The sequence below is a fragment of the Trachemys scripta genome, chromosome 21, assembly GCF_013100865.1.
Source record: "Trachemys scripta elegans isolate TJP31775 chromosome 21, CAS_Tse_1.0, whole genome shotgun sequence".
Classification (NCBI taxonomy): Eukaryota; Metazoa; Chordata; order Testudines; family Emydidae; genus Trachemys; species Trachemys scripta.
This window is the reverse complement of record NC_048318.1, coordinates 7,252,240-7,268,665: the sequence shown is the minus strand read 5'-3', so window position 1 is coordinate 7,268,665 and position 16,426 is coordinate 7,252,240. Positions and strand designations below refer to the sequence as shown.

Below are 16,426 nucleotides of genomic sequence, written 5' to 3'. Positions count from 1 at the left end.
CTTCTCATGTAGAGATGGCCTAGAACTTTCCTGTTCCCCACATGTGAAACAGGAGCAATGACAATCATAGAATATCAGGGTTGGAAGGGACTTCAGGAGGTCATCTAGTTCAATCCCCTGCTCAAAGACTATCACTAGTTGAGAGTCTTGCGACAAAATGTTGTCCCCCGTCCCCCTGTCCCCATCCCCATTGGAAAATGCTGGTTCATCAAAAATGAAAGTGTTTGTAAGAAAGGGTCAGTTTCCATTAATTTGCCATTTAAAAAAAAAAAAATTGAAAATTCTCAAATATCCCATTTGGGCATTTTCTAGATGAAAAATTTCCATTTCTTGGGTCCAAACAACTTTTTGTTTACAAATTTTAATTAATAAAAAATGTAAACAAAGTTTTAAAAGGTCAAAATTAAAACAAAACATTTCAATTGAACCGATCCAAGATTTTTTTTTTCTTTAGGATTTTCAGTTCATGAAAATTTTTGCTCTTTTGACTTTTCATCTCAATTTGGGGTGGGAACAACATTCAAAATCTCCATCATTATGGCAAGTCATGGAAACCATTTCCTGTCAGCTCTGGTAATAGCTACATCCCAGCTCCCGGGGCTGCAGCAAGGTTCAGTGAACTAATGCCTGGGAAGGGCTTTGAGATCTTTGCGTGCAAGGCCCAATCCAAGTGGAACACATTCTAAAGGACTCTGCCCCGTTGCTGCCCATTGACTGCTGTGGTGCAGGATTGGGGCCTAACTGACTTACTGGGGGATGCAGAAGCAAAAGGAACGGAGCATCAGTAATAAGCCACAGGACATCATCAATGAGCAGAGAAGGTCAGACTTGACAAAGCCCTGGCTGGGATGATTTAGTTGGGGATTGGTCCTGCTTTGAGCAGGGGGTTGGACTAAATGACCTCCTGAGGTCTCTCCCAACCCTGATATTTTATGACTCTAAGTACGCGTCCGCTGCCTAACTATAAATTCAATGAACACACCACATTGCCCAGGCCCCAGTGAGACTCTCACATAAAAGCCCAGCCTTCAAATGGCTCTTTACCAGATACATTTCTTTTGCACTCCCTCCCTTGCCCAATGGTGGAAGTGTGCGTGGGCCACGACTAATGGACACCGGTGGAATATTAAACCCCAAACTTCCATTCCCAGCCACTGTCCCCATGCTTAGAGCAAGAGCGGTCGGCTCTCAGCAAGGAGATTGACTTTTGCTGCCGAGGTAATGCGTGTGGAAGCGCAGTAATATACTATGACTTTTTCCCTTTAATGGAATTTTTCTAGCCAAGTAGGAAGAAAAGACTCCATTAACCATACTACAAAGGCATCTACTTATTAGTATTTTAGAACTGCGACAAAAACATTTCTTGAATCTAATTATTGCTGACAAATATGAAAATTGAAATCAAAGTTAAATTTTCAGCCACAGTGCCTCGCACGGCAGTGGCTCACTGGCTTCCAAGTATTGCATCAACACATTTATTCTGCCAATAGCGCTGCCGCAAATTGGATATTTTCCTCTCCCTCCGCCATCCCCTCCAACCCCTATACGTTTTGAAGCATTAATTCTGACATATTCATCTCAACAGCCAGTGCCAGGTAACTAACTTTATGTTTACCAGACACATGTGGTTGATGGATCCAAGCTAAATGCGCAGTGGTTGGGTGGGGGGCGGAGGGTAATTTTTCTCTCTGTGCTCCCTCCCCCTCCTCAATGGTAACATATGAGTCATTGCAAATTCCTCATGATACGGGGGATCTGAGAAAAGCCTTGTCAACATATTTCCTCCCCCCCGCCCTTTTAAGCACACTGTAAAAAAATCAATCCCTTTTGTCATTTCGCTCTGCTTGTGTGAATGTTTAATGGATGTCGAGGGAGCTAATGAATGCAGCTAGGAAATTCATTTTAGATTTGCTATTTATAAAGTACTTGGTGCTCAGGTGGGAAATTAACATAAGGAAGGGGGAAAAGACAAAAAAAAAACAAAACAAAAAAAACAGGAGACATCCCAGGCTTCAGGGCCAGCTGATGGGAAAAGGCCTGACACAGCCCGTTTATAATGTGTTTGATTTACAGGAGCAGAGCTAGAGACAGCCCTCTGCCTCTTGGGAGCAGTCAGAGTCGGGCTGCTTTGTGGGTGAGGGTAAGCAAGAGCAGGCACCCAGCGTAACACAGAGTTACCTTAGGTCTTGTCTATGCTTAAAATGTAGGTCAACCGAGCTACACCACTCAGGGTGTAAAAAATCCACACCCCCGAGTGCCAGAGCTACGCCTGTCTAACCCCCCAGGACAGGCGGAGCTAGTTTGACGGAAAGTGCTTACAGAGAACCCCTTCTGTCGAACTGTCTATGCTACAGGGTTATGCCAGCATAGCTATGGAGCCAGAGCTGGGCTGGTATAGTCCCCATTGGGTAGTCAAGCCCTCAGCCAAGAGGTAGGGTCTTTCTGAGAGTCTGCATGAACTAGGCCATGCTCGCTTTGACCTTGCATGTGCTGGCCCTACACTTGTTCCCAGGAATGAATACACACACACACACACACACACACACACACACAGTTCCTCTCACACAACAAGCTACACCCCCTCACTCTCTCTCTGACACACACTCCACTTCACACACACACACACACACACACACACACACACTTCCCTCACAACCTCTCTCCCGCTTCCACACACACTCCCGCCGCATTCAGATCCAGGGAGCGAGGGCAGGAGATCCACTAATTGGCTAATTCCCTGGCTGCCAGTTGGGCAGACACTCCGACAGCTGGAGGTTGGCTCACCGCCCCTCGTGGGATCCAATCACATCTGACACACCTTAGAGCCACGGTGTGCTGTCTGCAGCCCCATAGCAAACCACGCCCTATACCATCCTCTAGGTCCTACCCATCCCAACACCGACCACCACATCTCTTCATACAAATCACAGACCGCTGCAGGTCTCAAATACTTTAGTCCCGTTTTCCTTCTTGCATCATCAGTATGCTCCTCTCCTGGATGCGCCCTCTGTTCTATCTGGATTAGCTGCAAATCTCCTTTGATTACCCAGTCACTGTTGAAACAGACAACCTGTTGCCACGTGTTTGATTACTGAATCCCAAGGGAGTTCCCATTTGTAACACAGCCACATCCAATACAGTCATCTTTACACACATAGACATTGAGCTGCTAATTCATGGTCTTCGAAGTTGCTTTTCACTTTCTGATTTTTTCCAATAATAGGCTTTGTATGAAGACCTTAAGCTTCTGAAATAAGTCGAAAATGGCTTTTCCAGCCATTTACATAAACACAAGCGGATCAGAAGGAATAAGCATAGTTTATTTATTTCCTTGGCAGGGGGGGGGGGGAGACTTCGGAGCTGGCTATTAATGTGATGTCAGTGTGGGAAGCTTGAGATGTGCAACGTTGACTTGCAGAAAAGTGCCGTGAAAGTGAGCAATAAATCATGCAATTTCTAATGCTGTACTCACCAACAATTTGCTTTGGCTTCGAGGATATCCCAGCTGCTAACAAACCATGCTCCCAGCCAGCACCAGTCTTAAATACACCTTATTGCAAGCTAGGTCGCTACCATTACATCCAAATTGATTACTGTGCCAAACACTGCTGGTGCTCTCCCACTATTTGGCCAATTATTGAGAACACTATTTCTGGCTGTGGACATAGTGAAGACTTTTATACATGCTGCCCTGTCCCCTTTAATTATTGCATCAGTGCTGCAGTAAGGGAATGTAGCTATTTTTTAAAAAAAAATAAATGCAAAAAGTCACGAACTCAGTGTTATTCAATGGATTTCCTTCTGCAAGGCAGAAGAGATTTAAAAGGGGCAGGATGGTATTAAAACAACGAACCTCACCTTACTTCACTTCGAGATCCACCCTCTGATTTTTCTGGTTGAGTTTCATATTTGGGTCTTTGTTGGTCTTTTAAAAGGCCAGTGTCTCCCATTCAGGGTCTTGGCAGATTGAGAGTTTGCCACTGTAACAGTAACAAGAGAACCTTGCTGAAACCAGAGCCCCCCTGTGCTAGGCACTGGACAGATGGGAGGAGAGAGTCTCTGCCCCCAAAGAGGTTACAATCTAAACAGACCATGCAAAGGGGGGAGAGAGTAGGGATTATTATCCTCATTTTACAAAGGGGAAACTGAGGCACTGACAGGTGAAATGACTTGCCCAAGGAATCAGTGGCAGAGCCAGGAAATAAACCCAGATCTCCTGAATCCTAGCCCAGTGCTTAAGTATGAGACCATCCTTCTTCCTGGCAGTTTGCTACTCTAACCACTATGCTCCCCCACCTCACTCCAGGGGGGTGACAATATGGGCCTGATTTTCAAGTGCCTGGAGCCCCACAACTCAGGGTGAAATCAACGGTGCTGAGTTCCTCTGGAAATCAGGCCCCAGGTAACCCCACAATGTCTTTGATAGACACTTTTCTGATCATAAGCTCCCTGTGTGACGTGCAGCTTGTGTGTCTTATGGGGGAGAAGAGGGGGGGACTTGCTCATCCCTGATGCTGAGTACTCTGAGCTCCGGCTGACGTCAACGGGAGCGGAGGGTGCCCAGTTCCTCCAAAGGGGTGCTCCGCATGTCACAGCATTGGGCCCTTGACTCCGCCACAGCAGCAGTTCTGGTTTGGGGGCAGGGAGATGCTGGCAGTTCGACCACGTCCCCGTTTGTGTTTCCTAGGAAAAGTGGAGGTGGCTGGACCAGCTTCGATCTCAGTGCCCTTGGCATTTTAAGGGAAATAGTCCAGCAACCCAGAATTTATTCACGTTGATTTGCTGGGCTCCTGGCTTCTATACACGCCTGCTATGAAGCTCCCACCTCCTGCTTGGAGCCGCAGCCTTCTCCTCTGCCTAGAGCTCTGCATTACAGCTCCTTTGGAGGCCGGCTTGGGCTCCCTCTGATTAGCAGGCTGCACATGCAGGAGAGGGGCGAGTAGGAGGAAGGGAGAGAGGGGAGGATGCCAAGAACTGGATATTGTCTTTAGTGAGAACAGTTGACGGGACAAGGGGGGTCAAAGGGCCAATTAATTTACAACAGCTTTCAGCGCTGGACATATTAACGGTAAGCGCATCAAAAATCCATGATATCCTTCTTGGCAGGAGATAAGAGAGAGCGCAGTGAAGACATCACCTCTGATTTATTATTAACCGAGAGCAAGGAGCGCGCTTCTGAAAGGAGAAGCCAGGCGGCGGCTGGAGCCGCAGCTCCCAAACGTGCCGGGATGCTGCAGCACCTGAGGGCTGCAAGTGCTGCAGGACACGATGCCACGCGTGGGCTCGGCGGCTGTTCGGGGAGGTGGCTGCCTTTGGGGTTATCGGTCCTCCGCTTATCCCAGTGAACTGGGAAGCGAAGGAAGAGGACAAGGTTAGTCAGTTCAGTATCACGCTTCTAGGGCCCGAGCAAAGTCTCCTTTTCTCAGGCAAAACTTTCCAATGGAGTTGGTGGGAGATTTCCCCCTCGTTAAAGGATACAAGACTGCGTCAGGGAACTGCAAGCCAGGATCTTCTGTTCCCAAGATGGTGGGGGATGATGCCGGGCTAGAAAATTAAAGCCAGGGACAAGAAGCCAGGACTCCTGGCTTAGCTCTGGGAAGGGAATGTGGTTTAACAGTTAGGGAGATCAGTGGGAGCCAGGATTCCTGGGGTCTATTCCCAGCTTTGCAAACATCACGCTGTGTAATCCTGAGCAAATCTCCCAAATGCTATAGTCCACGAAAGCTTATGCTCTAATAAATTTGTTAGTCTCTAAGGTGCCACAAGTACTCCTGTTCTTTTTATTAATAATCTTAACCCTCTAAACAGGTGGCAAGCCCGTCCTGCCCCTAGCACATCAGGCACACCTGTCCTGACTGGCTCCAAAAACTTACCTCTCCCTGAGGTTTCCTTTGCATTATTTAGCAAATGTACGTTTCGCCCTGAACTTGTTTCTGAACTTGGCTGGGGCTCCCTGCTACGTCTCCGGTCTCCCTCTGCCACGGAGCAATTCTCCACCCTTTCAGGCCCACCTAGTCTAGCCATCAACAGAATGGCCCTGCAGGGCTGTACACTCCAAGCGCCCGGTCCTAGTCCCCCTATGTAAAATGGGGAGAGTCAGGTGACATCTGTTGCTGTAGCACTTCAGTGTAGCCGTTCACTATGGTGACGGGAGGGGTTCTCAATTGCTGTAGTTAATCCACCTCCCCAAGAGGCGGTCGCTAGGTCAACAGAAGAATTCATCTGTTGACCCAGTGCTGTCTCCATGAGCGGTTAGGTCGGCATAGCTACCTCTCTCCAGGGTGTGGATTATTCATACTCCTGAGACACGCATCTATGCCGATGACAGTTTTTAGCATAGACCAGCCCTAATTCACACCTCCAAGCGAACGCTCGAGGTGGATCAGAAGTACAAGGGCTTCACCTTGCGCTGATGGACATCAATGAAAGTTTTGCCATTGTCTTCTGTAGAAGCAGGGCCAGGTGTTGGCTCTCTCAGGGTGAAATTCACCAGATGGACAGCATGAGGCCTGTGCCCCAGTTAAGTCCTATTTCAGCCTCAGTGGGTGCACACGCCCCTGCATGGGGGTGGATTTTAGCCCTGGCCAGAAAACGTTTCTGTTTCCTGGAAAATTTTGAAGTTTTGGAATTTATTTTTATTCTGAGGTAGGACAAAACTGAGACCTTTTGAAATTAAGAGAGCAGGAGAGACCCTTCCCCAAACACCCCCACAAATAACCAAACAGCCTGGAATGAGTCAGTCAAAATAAGGATTTGAACCTGTATCTCCAGGTGTATCCCCAAACCACTGAACTATTAACAATTCTGGGGTTTGCTTTTGCTCTCACTCACTTGGACCTGAAATTCCATCCTAGACCGGAGAAAGCTTCACATGCAAACTGATGCATTTCTGCAAACAAGTCGCAGCTGCAACAAAGCCACATTTCCAATGAAAAAACATTTTGTCCAAAAGAGTCCCAAATAGCCCTAGTGAATTTCCCCTGAATTCCGCTGCCACATCTTATATTTGGGAAGGAAAAACGGACGCAGAGAAGCTCTCCCATGATCCCTCAGGTCAGAGGAGAATTCCCAGTGCACCTTGCTGGCTACTGGGGGGTGCCGGACCACGCCAGCACTGCTCACAACTCTGATGTGATTGCAAGATCTCTGCAAAGTGCAGGCCAGCTCTCCTCTTCCTACTTTATGTTAAACCAGTGTGGAACACAGCAACCCCTGCTAGCTTGACCCAGATCTGTCAACTGATCAGTTCTTTTCCCCCATAAGGAAAAATAAATAAGGATTTTGTTTTTTAAGCTAAAGCAGCAAGAAAATAAATGAACCAAGGCTTAAAATATCGAATGCACCAAATTAAATCTATGGAGGTAGGGATGAAAAGGCACAGCCAGGTGCCAAGGAGATCATGCTGATATATATGCCAGGTAGATTGGGGGCGGGGCAGGGTAAAGGAGGTAGTTTTCCTTGGGGCAGGTTATCTCATAACAGGCTGATGCAGGGTTTCATGCGCTGAAGCAGTTGGTGCTGGTCATGGCCAGACACAGGAGTAGATGGATCCCTGTCTGATTTAGTTCTGAGATTCCTACAGACACCTATGGGATGGCAAGTCTTCCAGATGGACAATTAGAGATTATGATGATCAGATCCTGGGCCTTTTATCTGCTCCCTTTGTTCCACTCTGGTTGTAGGAAACTTGTCACATCTCCCCTACTGGGGATTCCCCACGGGGCATAAATTGGCCTAGCTGATTTCTATATCACTGCCCCTGCAGGCCCTGGCAAAAAGGGGGTGGAAGGACTGTAGCAGGTGCACAACAGCCTCTGGCCATTCCCAGCTGGTAGAAGGCACTGTGGGAGCTGTTACTCGTTGACAGAATGTAGAGCAGCTCCCAGGCTGGTCTAAACTCAGCTGAGACTGGGGCCAGTGTTAATCCAGCCTGAAGATCAAGGAGTCATAATCAGCTCCCTTAAGCATCTTGCCTCTTTCTGCTGTGCCTATTAGACTACCTGGCTCTACCTGTAGGGCTTTGGCCATATATATAGATGTAAAGAGATTTTTAGTGCTGGTGAAAGATACCAGACTAACACCCGATGGCCCCTGGTGGGATACATGCATGGACGCCGGCATGGCCAAACTCTTGACTCCAATATGCAGCTGGAGGGTGTAGGCGGCATGCTGGGTATTTCAGGAGTTTTGGGGAGGGAGTCCTCCCTGTTGCCAAGCTGTTCTGCAGTAGCCCCCCTGGAATAGAAACATGAGCAAGAAGAGTTTGTGGATCTGCACATCTGCCAGCCACACCACAACCCTCACTCCCCAACACACACATTGCATGTGGTATCCAAAACCCACCCCTTTCTGAGGTGCAACAGCATTAGGATTTATTCCCTCAGACATACCCCATCACCCAGTTTGCTAAGGGAGCAGCATCCCGGAGAGGAAAAGCCCCAACTACTTGGTGGATTGTGACATTCCACCCAGGGGATGGCGATGCTTCAAACACCTGAGAAAATATCACTGCCCTGACACCAGTGCTTAATTCATGCCGAGTCCTGGCAGGAACCTCTAGGCTTGGCAGTTCATAGCCACAGCACCTCTGGGCTTGGCACATCAGTTATGAAAGTAAAAAAAAAAAAAAGGCTGGAGCCCCGGCACCTCTTTCATTACAAATGAAGCACAGCCTGACACCACCGAAATAAAAGCTAAATTCCGGCAGAGCTTGCTGGCATTGAGTAAACCAGCTGGAGGTTCACACAATTCTTGTTGCGGTCTCTGGAGCCCAGAGAGGTTTTTTGGCAACATATCCCAATATGGAAAGATTTTGATCTAAATTCACCACCATCCCCCTGCTTTTAGCGGACTTTGGTCTGGACTCCAAACTCATGAAACCTGCGGCTGGAATCTACTGGGAATGGGTGTGATAGATGCCTACAGTGCTCTGGACAATGGTTAGGCAATTGGTGTGTTGAGACTACTGCTGAGCGGTGTTGTGTCACCGTTTCCCTGTACTCCCCTATCTGCCTGTAGCCATCTGTTGTCTCTTGTCTTATACTTAAGCCTGTAAGCTCCTGGGGCGGGGACCAGCTATTTGCTCTGTGTTTGTAGAGCTCCTAGTACAGTTGGGTCCTGCTCCAGGACTGGGGTGCCTAGGTGCTACTGCAAAACACATAATAAATAAGTAACAAAAATGGGAACCCAAATCAGCAGATTCCACACAGCTCTATTGCACGCTACCAGCCAAAGGTCTTTATTTCCAGAACCTCACAGCCTTCCTCCATGCCACCCTGCCAATCCATTCAGACACCGCATGCCCTCTAAGCATGGTAGTATGAATGAATTTACCCTTACCATTCCCCTGTGAGGAAGGAGTGTGTGACCATCCCCATGTTACAGATAGGGAAACCGAGGCACAGAGCAATTAAGAGAGATGCATGAGATCTATGGCAGAGCCAGGAATTGAAACCCAGTCTCCTGTATCTCAGTGTGGTACCTTATCTACAAGACCCTATTTCTCCTCAATGTACCTTGGTTTCAAGGATGCCCTTTAGGGACATAAGGTCTATTTTTTTTCTTCATGTTTTAATCCATTGGGCCTAAGGAATGCGCCAATTATTCCCATTAGCAGCCTCATTTTCAGAGCCTCATGAAAGTTGTCAAGAATGGCATATGCTCAGCAAGTCTCAAAAATCAGGCCACTGACCAGTAAAGCCTGCAGACCATCCTGTGTGACCATGGGCAGGTCAGTTAGCCTTTGTACACCTCCATTCCCCATCTGTAAAACTGGGATATCTCCAGGGCTGTTTTGGGGATAAATACACTAAAGATTGTGTGGTGCTCAGTTCCTACAGTTGTGGGTACCAGATAAGCACCTTAGATAGGTTAGATAGATAGAACATCAGGGATGGTGTAGATAATACTTAGTCCTGCCTTGAGTGCAGCGGACTGGACTAGACAACCTCTCAAGGTCCCTTCCAGTCCTATGATTCTCTAACTTCTTTCCTCTTACGGGCTATAATTGGGTTATCTAATCCTGTACATACTGATTATTATTATTAGCTATTAAGCTGCTGTTGAGGTGAATATCAAGTTTTATTGACCTGAGCGGTAAATATTGACCAAAGTGAAACTAAACCTAATATGTTCTTCAAGGGACAATAAATCTTGATACTTACAGAAAGAAGTCGATATCTGTGATATATTTTTTTTAATCCACAGACATTCATTGGTAGTCATCCTGCGGCATAAACTGCCAAAGGATTTCCCCGCCTTCTGAATCTAGTGCGACTTTTTAGCAGGAGGCTGGAACAATTCCCATTCTCAGCGGATCGGGACAGAAGGAGACATGTATCACTCACCAGCCCACCTAAAATCCATAACACATGTATGAGGTTTGCTGACAGCTGTAGCGTATTAGCATAACCATCTGAGTGAGTGTGCGCTATATGTACCCCTTTATGCCCAATCCACAGAGAACAGGAGTCTGTTGTGGGGCTAGCTAGGGAGCCTTGCCTCTTTAGCTAAAGCCGCAGCAGCTGATGCTTTAAGCTCTGGAGGTCCCCAGGTCAGTCTCCAGAGTGTTGGCCAATATAACAGCCATAGACATGAGGCCAGGGATCATAACTGAATGATCCCGCCAGCAGGAGCAGAACCCAGCTCTAGAACTGGTCGAAGAAAAACTTTTTTGGGGGGGAGGGGCGGGGGGTGGAAATTAAAAAAAAAAAAAAGTTAATTTTCCAAAACACTTAAACAGGTGTTTTTGGTTTTGGTTTTTTTAAAACTTGCTGAACCCAGGCCTACTAGTTCCAATGCACCAACCTCTAATACATGAGCTAAAGAACTAGGGGGCAGGTTTTCCGACATCTTGGAGATTTGGAATTGTTGAGATTTTGACATTTTTTTTCCTGTCCCAAATCAGGACAAAGTCAAAATCTCCAAACAATTTGTGAGACAGACATCTAGACCAGCTCAGTCGGCACATTTCATTTCCAATCATTTCAAAGTGTTGCAGTTTTCACTTGTTTTCTTACCCTTTTTGAATACTGTACATGAACTTAAAAAAAAATTTTGGTGAAAAATTCCCGACCAGCTCTACTGGTAACATTCAGTATGATATTTACATTTTAAAACATGCCATTCAGACATTTCCTGGTTATGCTTCATCTCTGCCCTGCTATCCTCTCCACCACCCTCCGACATGGCTCAGCAGTGCCAGTTAAGTCACTTTTACAGCTGCGGTCCACACAACTCGTCTGGCTTTAAAGCACCAAACGCAGCCCACAATGCATCCTGATGACAGGAAGCAGGACCCAACCTATTGCTTTTCCTTCCCCTGGAACGCCGAGTGAATCTGCTGCCCCTTGACCACCCCAGAGGAAGAACCTTGTTTGGAATTCTGCTGTTGCCAGAGATACTTAATGGCAGCTAAGTGAACTTGGTTTGGTGATCAGGGTGGGACCATTTTGGGGGTGATCTGAATGCATCCTCCCGCAGCCATCTGTGTGCACTGAAAAGGGAGAGATTACCAGACACAGAAAAGGAGATTGCAGGAAGAGGGGTTTCAAAAAGGAATAGGGGATCAAACCAAACTGATCAGAAAGCATTAACAGGAACAAATCTTCCGAAGAGGAAACGATCCAATTGCTAGAAAGAGAAATAGGGGAGAAAGCAGCAACATCCTTCAGGCTGGGTCTAACTCAGGAGCAGAGAGGCGTGTGCTTAAGGGACAGCTCCTTCTGCTTGCCATTGACTCCACAGAAATCAGAATCTCTTACCAATCAACCTCAGCCCTTGGTAGAGGCCAGAGCCCTAGGGAGCTAATCATCTGCTTCCCCCCACCCCCCATCTCTTCTCCATTAATCAGCACTGATACCGAGGAAATTCTCTCCTACACAAAGCTTGGAAGCAGGGGGAGAGTTACAAACCTGCTGTGGGCACTAGACACCTTTTCAAGAAGCAGAAAAAGGCAGGAAGTAGAAGCCCCGGCAGAAGGAGCCAGCTTAAAGAGAGAGAGGGAGAGAGGAAGAGAAAAATGCCTTGGAATGTGAACTGCATTCTAAGTAGCCCCATGGATCAATGCAATAGGGGTGGATCATTGCATACCAGACCACAGCTGCCCAAGAGTGGTGGAAGTTTGATCCACCAGAGATTGCTGGCACACTGGCATTTCCTCCTCCTTCAAATAAAATAAACAAGTGGCCTGACAACATGGACGTATCCCCGCACCAGCTTTGGTGCTTGAGATTAAAGATCGCTATTTTTCCCAAGCGACATCCATCACTGGGAGAGCTGGGCAAAGGGCACCCAACTTCCGCTCACTCTACTAAAGCCGTTAATGGCATGCACAGAAAAATGCAGGGAGCAACATGTGGAAAACACTGTCCTACAGCAAGACATGCCCTGGAACCATAAGGAGAGGGACAAGATGACCTGTGAGCTTGACTTCTGGTGGCTGGTGGACTCAAGCTGCTTTGGTTGCACTATGGCATGTGTTTCTTGCACAACTCTGGCTCACGCCAAGTGGCCAGCACAGCCCTTGAGGTCTCAAAATGCAGGCAACCCTTTGCTTTAACCTCTCCAAGGAAGGGAGCAGACAGCCAGGACCCTGCCGCCAGGACCCTGCCACCTGCCCTTGTTAAACATCTAGGGCCAAACCCTCTGCTGGCATAAATGCACAATAAAGTCAATGAAGTTACACTGATTTACACCAACCCGTAGTATCCAAGAGCACCCCTCAAAACTACCTCCATGCACAGGGCCCCAGAGCTAGGGAATTCCCAGTGCATGGTACCCAGAATCCTCCCTGGTGCCTTGCATGCTGGGTAAGGCCTAATCCCAAACCAGTGCAGAGAGGATGGGAGGGGGATTTATCGTAACCCATAGGCCAGGGGTATCATTTGCTATGGGGCAAGACTTGGCAGGATATAATATAATCACATCTTTTTGCCAGAAGCTGGGAGTGGGTGACAGGGGACTGATCAGTCAATTGCCTGGTCTGTTCATTCCCTCTGAAGCACGAGGCATTGGTCACTGCTGGAAGACAGGATACTGGGCTAGATGGACAATTAGTCCGACCCCATAAGGCCTTCTTATGGTCTTACGTATCAGCTGACTCAGCGGTGCCCTTCCCCCCTGAATTTTTCTGAAGTTGACCCCTGCAAACAGCCCTGCCCTCAGGGGGCAGGGGCATAGCCAGACCGAGGGACCCAGCAGCAGGGTGCAGCATTATGTAATAAAGTGGCACATTTATGCCACCTGCAAAAGGCAGCTCCCTCCGGGAACCCAGGGCTGCAAGGAATCAAACGCAAACCGACACTGGGGGGGTGGGGGGGGAAGCAGCTGGGTCCCTTTTTCCTCGCAAAACTCAGCCCGCAGCCTCTTTAAAAGGCAACCCCCGCTTTGCCCCAGTCTGGTTAAATAAGTGCCCCCGGCAGGCTTTATTGCAGGCGCTAAGACCCCCCAGGGGGACGGCTCTCCCTCGCCCCCGAAGGGGACGGCTGCATTAAGACTTCATCAACTCAATTGACCTCAGCAGGAGGGGCAGAGCGGATTACCAGCAAAGTATTTAATCAAGTGCATGGAATGACCTTGCGAGTGGAAACACAGAGCGAGCCAGACACACGGGGGACAGAAGGGACCGTCTCTTGACTCCACCCCCCCGCCCAGCATCCCCATCCTCACACCAGCCTTTCGCAGCCTGTTGGATGCCGCTTTCCTAGTGGAATAAAGTTGCTCGGCTCTAGAGGACAAAACGCTGCCGGACCCACTGGGGGCCGGGGTGGGTGGGTGCGTTACTTTGCTGTCCTCGGCTCAATCTAATACAGCAAAGCGGGGGGCGGGCAGATCGGAAGGTGAAGGGTGCTGCAGGCGACGGTCCTTATTAATAATACAAGGCAATCAGTGTGCAGGCAGCGCAGAGATGCCAGAGCAGCGCGCTACAGCCCCGCAGCCCCCCCGGGCTTCCTTCCCAGCCGTGCCCAGGAAGATGTAGCAGCGCCGGGGGCTGGGACGGGAGCTTCTCCCGGGACCCCGCCGCTCTGTACGGAAACACGCGGAGAACTTCGCAGCGCGGGGCGGACGCGCCGCGGAGCCCTTTAGTTTTCGCAGAGGTTCTTCCCCCCCGCCCCGCCCCGCCGCGCCCCCACTGAGCCAAGCAGCCCCCCAACCCCTCTACCCGCCCCCTCGACTAAAGCATCTGTCCGCAGCTGCTACGGATTGACTCATCCAGCCAGGGTGGCGGAAATCTCCACGCAGACCCCGCTCTCTGGGGTTCATACGGAGCTCCCCCCCCCGCTTGGTCGGTCGGTTGGCTTTTTTGCACCGGGGGAAGTTTGGAAATCGATCATCCAAGTTTCCTTTTCCCCCCTACTGTGGCAGGCAGCGCCTGGGCGCTAGACAGTGTCCCAACGCGTCTCCATACGGGCGGAGCGACAATGGGGGTCTCTCTAGACAGGGGTGCGCCGAACACCCCCCACCCCGGTGAGTGATGCACCAGGCAGCCCCGCATCCCCACCTCCCTGCAGACACAGGCACTAACCGGCAGCCTCAGCCCGGAGTCTCCGCTTTAAACACCCTCCCCTACCTGCCCAGAAGTGCGATCCGCGCCGCGCACCCCAGATCCGCGCCCGGCGCAAGCCCTACCTTGGAAGAGGAATAACGCAGCCAGCCCAGCGAAGATCACCCAAGAGATAGATCGGTGCATTTTTGTTTTCTTCTCGGAGGGTTGTTGTCGTTGTTGGTTTTTTTCCCCGCCTCCCCCTCACCTCGCTCCCCTTCCCCGGTGGCTCTCCAGCTGGCGGGGAGAGGTTTAAATCCAGCGTTTCTCCCCCACTCGCGAAGGACGCTTCTCACTCCGTAATTATCTCCCCTCGTACTGGGGCAGCAGGCACGTTCTGCAAGCCGGCCATGGCCAGCCCTCCTCCGCCGCGCAGCCATTGGTTCCGAGCCAGGGATTGGCAGAGCTACACCCCCCCTCCACACACACACACACACACACACGGATCATTCACCCAGCCAATCGGGCCAGCTGACTACAGAGACACGTGCCTACGGGGTTGGAAGAACACACGCCAGGGCAAGGCTTGGGGTCCTTCAACCCAGGGGGGCTGATACCAGGGTGCTGCCGCCCCCTGCCCTTGGAGTGGTTTCCATTATAGACAGGGTTTACAGCTTGGTTTAATGCAGTGGTTCTCAAACTTTTGGACTGGTGATCCCTTTCATATAGCTAGGGTGACTAGCCAGCAAATGTGAAAAATTGGGGCCGGGGGTGGGCGGTAATAGGAGCCTATGTAAGAAAAAGACCCCAAAATCGAGACTGTCCCTATAAAATTGGAACATCTGGTCACCCTACACATAGCAAGCCTCTGAGTGCGACCCCCCTTAGAAATTAAAAACACTTTTTAATACATTTAACACCATTATAAATGCTGGAGGCAAAGCGGGGTTTGAGGTGGAGGCTGACAGCTCACGACCCCCTCAGGGGTCCCGACCCCCAGTTTGAGAACTCCGGGTTTAATGGCTCTCAGCACCCCCAGACCAGCTCTGCCAAGGTGGAAACTGGAGCGCTGGAACAATGTGTGGAGAGTGGCCCACTCTAGACATTGGTCCAACACCCCTGTCTAAGCGGCCCCCTTTCCACGCTGGGCAGTGGGAAAGCAGGAGGGCTGGGAGCTGCTCCTCGGGCATCTTCAAGGGATATTTTTCTGCTCAGTGAAACTTTCAGACAGGAGGCCAAAATTTCATTCGTCTGCTCCTGTTTTCCTTCCCTAAGGAAGCGAGACCAACCACATACACCCACACGCACACCAGGGCTGCCCCTAAGGAGGTCTGGGGCCCCAGACAAATCAGCCAGTATGGGCTCCCTCTAACGCCCAGGCTGGCCTGGTTCCTCAAATCCCTAACCCCATCCCCTGGGCCAGCCTGACCCCCCGCATGACACACGTACACTGAAGCACAGGGTCCCCCAAAGCGCAGGGCCCAGACCGATCACCCCAATTCACCATACCCAAGGGACGGCTCTGCATACCTCCCACACACACACCCTTGTTGTTTCAAAAATAGCCACCAGCTGATTCTTCCTGCCTCATTCCTGTCTAAAACACTCCTATGAATCTGGACCCTGCTTCAAGAAACGCTGGTTTAAAATGCTGCATGCAGACATGGCACTTGGGCTTTGACACTCTAGTCAGCAGCTCCAGTTCAAGCCTATAGAGGAGCCTGAGGTTAAAGGCAAGCTGCCAACCCCAGTTAAAAGCCAAGTGGCTATTGGTATGTCTACACTGAAATAAAAACCTGAGTCTCAGAGCCTCAGTCAATTGACCCGGGACTGGGCCACTCTAGCCAGAGCCCAAATGTCTACACTGCATTTCTGAGCTCCGCAGCCCAAGACCTGTGAGTCTGGGTCGTTTGCAGCTGTACTGCAGGTCTCTCATTGTAGTAT

The 16,426-nt window shown here is 49.7% G+C and overlaps 1 protein-coding gene across 1 annotated transcript in view; it reads right to left on the bottom strand.

The window, feature by feature from the left end:
• NTM (neurotrimin) overlaps positions 1 to 14,896 on the bottom strand; it is a 676,988-nt gene extending 662,092 nt beyond the window's left edge. The window contains exon 1 of the mRNA XM_034754499.1: positions 14,629 to 14,896. Coding sequence (XP_034610390.1) covers positions 14,629 to 14,689 — 61 coding nt within the window. The 5' untranslated portion in view covers positions 14,690 to 14,896. The remainder of the gene's footprint in view (positions 1 to 14,628) is intronic.
• Positions 14,897 to 16,426: the final 1,530 nt, after the last annotated feature.